This window comes from Opisthorchis viverrini, assembly GCF_000715545.1.
Source record: "Opisthorchis viverrini unplaced genomic scaffold opera_v5_257, whole genome shotgun sequence".
Classification (NCBI taxonomy): domain Eukaryota; kingdom Metazoa; phylum Platyhelminthes; class Trematoda; order Opisthorchiida; family Opisthorchiidae; genus Opisthorchis; species Opisthorchis viverrini.
Window position 1 is genome coordinate 442,606 of NW_008751913.1, and position 8,516 is coordinate 451,121.

Here is an 8,516-nt window from a genome sequence, read left to right on the forward strand (position 1 = left end):
TAAAGCATATCGATCGGATACCGGGCTTGGTTGGACACGCTGCAAGATGTGATCAAAGAACGGGTGACACCGCAATCGTCGTTTTCAGAAAATATCCAGCATTTAGATGAAATAAACCGTCTGCTGATTGAATGAATCCAAAAACTTGAGCGTTATAAGGGCTTTACATGAGATTCTCGCCGTCGGTAGAAAATTGATGAGTGCGGCGTTCCAGTACTCAATACACATGGTTGTACACGATGGGTTCACCAGTTTCTAATTCACGTTGCTGTTACTTATGAAAATGAACGCTTTGTGACCTTACTACTCAAAGGGATGAGTAGGCGGAGTTCAGCCAAAAAGAAACCCACCGGACTGTCGTTGACACTACACGGACACTGCAAACCAAACAGTGCACAGCAAAATTCCTACGGGCATTCGGGACTCACTGAAGATATTAGGTAGATCAACCACACGGATATGACAGAACAAAACAGTGAGCAACAGTGGTAGCATACTTACCCCACAGCTTTCCCTCGCTTCATGGGAGTGAAATCAACCCGTCCATTGTCCTGCCGGTATAGGATGAAAACATAGCGATGATATCCGGTGCCTACATATGGCAGCGGAGGAAGGTAGGGAACGATTTCATCCCCTTTGGCCGGCTCGTCTTCCCCACAAACTTGAAGGTTTGTCCTGCATGTGGGATGTGAAAGCATAATGTACTGTGAACACAAAGTATAGACAAAGCGGCCAAACACAGTCCCTTGCCGTCCAACGAAAGGACACTTCTCGCAAAATAGTTCGTTCGGTGTTCCGTCTCAGAATGGTTTTCGGGTAAAACGCTGAATGTCTAGCCACGTCTAGTTTAGAAATGAATTGCGAGATTCCCTATACGAGACACGTAAACGGTTTCCAATCAATTGCGACTGAATCTTTCTCGAAGAAAGAAACGCACTTCGAAATGCGAATAGCCAATGTTTAAATACAACATTCTAATTGGTGAAGTACTGTGGAACGCAGTTGAAACAGACTGACTTCTGTTTGGGACGCAGACAGCCCAATCGCAGGTATTCCATGGTAGAGTTGGTTTCACCTTCAAACCCTAGTCAATGTGTCACCTGGGGACAAACTTGCGAATCGAGGTGCCTAATACCTTCCTCAGATACCTTCGCTCTAATAACAGGTATAAACACAAAGGAAGAAGCAATCGACAGAGGGATACAGTATGAAAGTCCAAATCTTCACATGACCATGAATCATAAGCTGGAAATATATACACAAGAAAGGGATTTTGGCATCCATGTCCGGTGAATCAATCTTCTACACATCACCAATATGGGAGCAACTGCTGCGTTTGTCAATTTCCTGTAAGATGTAAACATCTGGGTGAGAGGTGTACTTTAGGCCAGTGATAAACAACGGTTACGGGGAATCTAAGAGTTAAACGTATAGGCTGTTGTTGAGGATATCCACTTTAGTAAGTTCCTTTCTACAGCGGGAAATGCAAAGTGTGTGTTGGCCCCAAAAGAGAAATATGAAAAACCCTAATCACTCGAGAAATAACGCACTTGATGGCAGGTGCATAGAAAAAGTTGTATGTGACAGCGCTGTCAACTGTCATGATAAAATTTGATACACAAATTGGATTTACACCTGGCTGGGTGTAAGCAACTTCGTCCATTTTCAATAATGAATCCAAACCGACGGTATTCGCACATAGCTTTTCATACATTTTTTCAGTAAATGTCCCATGTATGTTTTACACACACACTGATACGCCCAGCATGCTTTGAATACATTCCCGTTGCAACAAACTTGCAACTACAAGGAACTGTTTCACGACCCTAATATATAGCATAAAATCCCGACTGGCCTGGGAAAGTTCGCCACTGTGACTTTCAAGAAAGAACCTAACTAGATGCAACTGATTCGGCAAACAGTTGCCCAGCCCTCCGTTGCGTGTTTGTAATGCACGAGAACGACGAAATAATAGGAATGGGCTCGAAATATGTACCCTCTGGTCAATAAATCATATTTACGAGCTATCTTAAGCTCTCTCTGGTAAAGAAACGAAACACAGCATCCTAATGATGTTCTCATCTGGTTGAATCTAAGACAGTTGAACAAAATGACTGCCAAAAGAAGGCAAATCCGGAAACGGAAGTAAATTAAGATGAATCACAACATAGTGATTTTCACAGGTAGAAGCCCAGGGTCAAGTGAAACTTACACCACCCAGTGCAGATATTCATTTGCCGCATTTGAACCATCATCCCCTCCAATCGGTTCGTCTGGGCAGCTCATGACCAGTGTCCATAAGTGGTCCGTTGGTGTTGTGGAAAGGTCAATAAGCGGAGGAACCTAAAATTGGAGGAATTCCACACGAAACTGAATTGAAATACGAGATATCGACAGGTACATATACCGGTACGCCATAAAAAGCGCAAGCTGAGTGGATGGATGATATTCAGTCTAATTGAAACTACTTAATCGTCTGCCAGTTTTTCAGCAGAGCTTTAAGCTTTTCATGAGCACGTCACAGGTAACCGGACAAAACTAGCTTAATTAGGAATAGCTAGATTGGGAAAAAAAATCCATTAGACATAGTCACCAACACGTACCATTGCACATTCTGGGGTGATTAAGTTACCACTGAATACGGGAACAACACTGGTCGAGTCGGATGCGGTACTACCAGCTGACGGTTGCACATCAGCAGCGACGTAGGGATAATACACGTCAAAATTAATCTGAGGTACGAAAAAGTGCGGTGGCCCAAACAAAGCGTTGAAAATGTCGAAATGTCTTGCGGCAGAAAGGCGCCTTAGTGGAGCTTGAGTGTCTTCCAGGGCAGAGTGGACCGAATCAATAGGGACGGTTAACTGGCGCTTTCTAGCCGCGGGTTCCAAGTCAGGACGCTTGGTGTGAAATCGTTGTGAGGAAAGCAGAGGGGCTCTGAATGGAAGTCCAATGTCAACTGGTTCCAATGTCTCCAGACTAAGAGGTTTCTTATTGAGTTCTGTTGAAAGACGAAAAACAGAGCAAGTCACAGGAGCACGACATGATTCCGTATGTACTAACTTCCAAAAACACCTTCCACTGTGTCATAAATCACTTTTATTTCTGTTGTATTCAAACGTGCAATTTATCGTATTTATTGGTTTTATGAGCTATTTTTCCAGGGAACTCAAAACTAGCGAAAACGACGGTTAGGATCCTCAACCAAAGCATTAGGTTCAAAACCCCGACTGCAATGGAACGGTAAGTGGTGATACTGGCACAGGAGTCTAAATTTCAGGGAGAAAATGGCTGCGCTTGTTCCAAGCCTAAACCTGGAATATTGGGAGGCTGTGTTTGTCGGGAGAGAGGCCTCTCGTCCGGTAACTCACAGTTCGCGGGTCCCAGTCCAAAATCTCTTTCTTTGCACTAAATGTAATGTTAGGCGGAATTCCGCCAACATACCGCTATACCCCCCGCAGTTAGGGGCCGCTGCACCCAAGAGGTCTATCACGCACGCGATTAGTCGGAAGATCGGACCGCTTGTCAGTCCAGCATCAAGGAGAACTCTAGACCCAACAGCCAATAATGATCCTGTACCCACCGAATGCCGATTTTCAATGAGGGATCCAGAAGGCATCGGAATTTCCAGAATGGTGTCGCTAAATACACACTATATGGGACCAGTTGTACATGTGTTTTTCACCTCTTTTAGATGTACATACACATTGCACATCTTTGTTGGTTGTTTAGACGGGAACGTAGCTTGGAAGGTTAAGAACTAAGCTGAGAAAATACTGTTATTACATATAACAATCGTTCATTTGTAACACCCTTTTGGTGCACGTCATGACTATATAAACTATACCTTTACAATCCCCATTAACTCGTAATTCTCACTCTATATTTTCAGCTTATGTACTGCCGTTATTAGACGATTGAAACGTACACTACGCCCTTCTATTCCGTCTTCCTTCTAATCTCGTCCTGGAACTAGTTGACTCTCGCAACAGTGCACATCTGCCATACCACATGGAGGAAGCGTGAAGGGTGAGATACTCAGCCTGCCCAAGCCTAGACAGAAGTCGAGAATCGTAGGTTGGGTTCAAACCACGGACCTTCCGGTCAAGGAATTCGCGTATTAGGTGCTGAGTCACGTCAAGCCTTCGAGTCCTTGCATTCCGTGCACCCAGACTCATATTCGAGATTTTCCAAGTTGATTTCAATTCTGCGTTAAGGCCTTCATGCGCTGGCCAACCCAGTAGAAACTCTGTGGATGAAGTATGACCATTCTGCGGCATAGCTTGGTGAGTTGATGATGCATGCTAAAAGTCGCACACTTATAAGGTCAGTCTCTTCGCTGCCGTATCTGATGTATATCTATAGCTACGCAAAAATAATTACAATAAAGAGGTGTTACCAGAAAGAAACGTAAAATAGACTCGACAAAAATGTACATACCTGTCATACGCTCAGAGAAGGAGAGCCTTCCGCATGAAGGTACTTGGCGCTTAGGAAATGGATACCGACCGGGTTCAACATCAGGAGGAAGAAACCCACGCCTGTACCAATGGTTCCGAAAGCAGAGAAACAAGGGCAAGGAACGGTTGGTCAACAACGGACGCATTATCCGGTAAAATTATCGCACCCAACAGCCGTATAGGGAATGAACAAACAACTTCGATTGAACAGCGTGAGTGGCCCCAATAATCTCGACTCCATAAACTGCAATGGGCCTCAGAGAGGGCGACGCTGAAAGAAAAACAGAAATGGAGGCAATACTGACACAAGACCGATACAAAGGTTGAAAGACGGTCATCAAACTGGCGGGACAAAAGCTATCTCATTTGTCGTGTCCCATTTAGTGTTATCAACAAATATTAAACATGCCTGAGAAGAATAATTAAGAAACATATCATCTAAACTAATTAAATTTCAACCGCCCTGTACTTATCCACGTTACGAATGACTGTGTAGAAAGATCTCCAAGGGGTGTCAATCGTGCGAAGTCTCCTTACAGGAGGGGTCAACCCAGTTCCTCTGATTCCCACACTCAGTGCAAGCACTTCCTGAAAATGACCAGTATTACCCGCTCACACCTGGTCTCATTTGCCGAGATGGAGGCAAGTAAAGTAGACAAACCCTGACTGAGTATTTAACCTTCATCTTTAAACACAGCGAGTGAGAGTTCGTCAGAAACAGCAGCTCCACGATGCTTGACGGAGGAAAGACATTCACACATTCCTGAAGCCATCACGGGTACCAAGCTGACTGTCCATAGCACCGACACGAGTTGACAATCCAGCTGAGCAAATGGTGGTGGGTTCAATCGTTGTTGAAAGTGTCCAACTCGGCTATTCAATCGTGTCCCATTTTAGTGATCGTCTCGCTCATCGGGGCTCTAGTTGGGCCTGTTACGCGCATCAGCTGGAATTGTTTTTAGTATATGCCCAGGGATTCTTGCTTCCCCCCTACCCTCAGCTTTTTCAATCAGCCAGGCTGGTCTTCCTTTTGCCCAAATTTCGATAGTTCTCTCGACCAAAATGAATCCATGTCTGAGCTTGGGGCAATTTTCTTGTTGCTCGAGAGCTGGAGCTTAAATCTGGTAGGTTGTGCGATTACACAAGCGGAGCACCACGCATCTTTCCAACAACAGTGAACAGCATGTGTATAATCCGAAAGGAAATTTAACCGGCAGCATTGGTGGATTTGATTCACATTAGTCTCCCACAGCTTAGTAATGGGTAAGCGAGGTGTTCGGAGCATGCCCGTCCCCCGAAAGACATGGCAACGAGCGAAAACGAAGAAATGCCTGATCATAACCCAAATAGGTGCTTCAGAACGAGCAACAACCAGCAACCCAAACAACTAACGCGTGGATGGCGATGTGTTCTACCTGTATTGGATAAGACTCGAATGAGAGGGGCACCATATGTTCAGGCGGCTTTGGCTGTTTCGGAAGTTAGTACTGTGGTCAGCACATTACTGCAGCAGGCGTCCGCCGTTGTCCATTCGTCTGGACTCCAGTCCAAAAGGACCCACCGTCGAGCATCGGTAGCACTAACTGCACATTCATATTCTCAGAAACCACTGTATCTGAGCTCTTAGACCACGGTAACAAGGCGCTCAAACAGTCATAAGAACTCTTTTAGAGTGACAGGGCTGTTGTGTGTTGGGGCATAAGAAGACATGACAAACGGACAGCGATTTTCGGATCGTTTACAGGATACTCTCATAGATATTGCCAGATGAACCCCACAGAGACCACTATCATTCAGCAACCACTGAACCACAGAAAATTCACCTCGGTCGCTGAGAACAATGCCAATCAATCGCCCAGCTGTACCACTCTTTCGGTGCTTAGCTGCCATGCCACCCGAAGGGAGCACCAGGACTAGGATACTGCCAGGCCGTCCAAACCTAGATAGGAGAAGTCGAGATGCAGATGTTGAGTTAGAACCACAAACATTCCGATCAGCAAATGCCCACCCTAAACACTATGCCACCTCGCCTCCCCTTCCCCGTAGTGGTCGTACAACGAAGCGGTCTGGGGATAAAGTCGTACCATCTTCTGCGATAGGGTTGTAAACGCAGTTGGATGTTTCCCCCAGGCAACTAAGGTTGTCCATTTTCTGTGGAATCAGAGATGATGTCTCTCCTTGAGGAAAGACGGCCGAGAAAAGTTCGAGACTGAAAACCTAACACTGATCACTTTGTGGTTGACTGTGGGCGCATTATTCAATACGGTCGGGATACTTTAAAACCGGAGTCCGGTGCTGCTCAAAAGGTATCTGCTGAGCGCAGCTGCACTAGGAGTGGGACAACAATGCCTTGTTCCGCACGTCGTCGGACTAGGCCGGCACTCTGCAGAAAAGTGGATCAGACCTGTGAGCCAGAAGCCAGGGTAAAGATCTATGGACAAAACCCTACATCGTCCCACTGCCTTGTGGGCCAGATTTTCGAGTCAACGACTCAAGGTGGAGTACTTCAATCAAACCCACTTCTCTTGCTTGGGCGACCGGGAGGTACTATTCACCCTGCAGTTTGTCGCTCACAGGCCCTTCCCAAGCATCGAATGTTGCAGCGCGATCAACCTGCCTACCAGTCCCCTGTCCACCGTTCCATGTCCAAACCATCGCCCAGAAAAGCAAACCCAAATAACCAATACTAACCTCAAAACATCTGAGCCACGTTGCAACCTTCAGTGTAAGCAATATGTGCCGAATTGAGCAACACGCAACTCCTGCCGAAACCTTGCATTCCTCATCTGTCTATGTATGCTGTCTCCCAAGATCCGTCGCGAGTGTTTTGGTCGGCAAGTAGGACGGATGATTTGAAAACCCAGTTTGGACGACTAAGTCCGGAAGAAGCCCAGATAGGTGGCAGGGGGAGCGAATGCTTCAGTTGTGTGCCGGTCACTGTGTTCCTGGCCAGCAAGGACTCCCTATACAGGCGCTCACACCGAGTCATTTGAGGACGCAAACCGCAAGAGATTCGTGGACTCAGTTGGATCATGTAGCTACCAGTTACCGATGGAAAGCCTCAATTCGAGATTTTCGATGCTTCTGGGGTACAAAACTTGACTCTGATCATGCCATTGTGCAAGCCCAGTTATCACTGCTTTTTGTCATCATTACGCGTGCCGAAGCAGAGCGGTCCCCTTCTTCAGCTTCGACAAGTTTCAATAACTGAAGGCTTTAAAGGCCTGGCTACATGTCTAGCACTTTTCCGATTTCCAGTGATTCAACGTAGCAGCTGGAATCAACGTACCATTGGCATACGGTTCATAAGTGATGAACTGATTGATTGATTGATCCAAGGCTCGTTCGACTCAGTTGACCGGCCAGTTCCCGACACGCTTGCTCTGTAATGAATAGCCTGGAAGTTTGTGGACCTAATTTCTTCGTATATTCAGACTTGTGGGCCTGTAAGAGGATATAGAAAGTTCTACAAAAGCTTTCGTACGCAGTGGCGTCTGTCAAGGATGCCAAATTCTATTTAATTTCATGATTGTCAACTTAATGAGACGAACTCTGGGAGGTTTCCAAAGCCCAGGTGTTCAAATAGCTGCTGACGAAAGCTTTTTCGACGTGCAAGTGCAGACGATGTTGTCCTCATCTTTAACGAGGTTTTTTGGATGAACTGACCAAAGCCATCCCATCCTTTGGCATGCGCTTTGCAACCACAAAGCTGTGCTTCTGGACATGACATCCCAGGACACTCCATTTACAATCTGAGAGCTACCGACAGGTACCTCAGCAATTTTGCGAAATCGTGAGGCGTTTTACAAACTTGAATTTGTTTTGGGACGAACTGTAGTCCGGCAGATGAGGTCGATGAACAAATCTTCAAGGCTCGGGTTGCTTCTGCTAATTTGACACGTGGTGGGAAAGCAGCAAAGCTTTGAAAATCACTATTACCACAGATCTGTGATTCCTAATGCACCATCCAGCGACTATATATAACTATACAGACGCAAATGAGGTGTTTATCGTGTAGGTCTAGTTGGTATGAGACGAACCAACAAAAGATTGCCT

The 8,516-nt window shown here is 45.9% G+C and overlaps 1 protein-coding gene across 1 annotated transcript in view; it reads right to left on the reverse strand.

Annotated features, from left to right (window-relative positions):
• Positions 1-4,732, reverse strand: part of T265_09115 (hypothetical protein) — a gene marked incomplete at both ends in the record, with an annotated part of 13,309 nt that extends 8,577 nt beyond the window's left edge. Inside the window, 4 exons of the mRNA XM_009175106.1 lie at positions 502-675; positions 2,213-2,343; positions 2,604-3,001; positions 4,441-4,732. Coding sequence (XP_009173370.1) covers positions 502-675; positions 2,213-2,343; positions 2,604-3,001; positions 4,441-4,606 — 869 coding nt within the window. The remainder of the gene's footprint in view (positions 1-501; positions 676-2,212; positions 2,344-2,603; positions 3,002-4,440) is intronic.
• Positions 4,733-8,516: the final 3,784 nt, after the last annotated feature.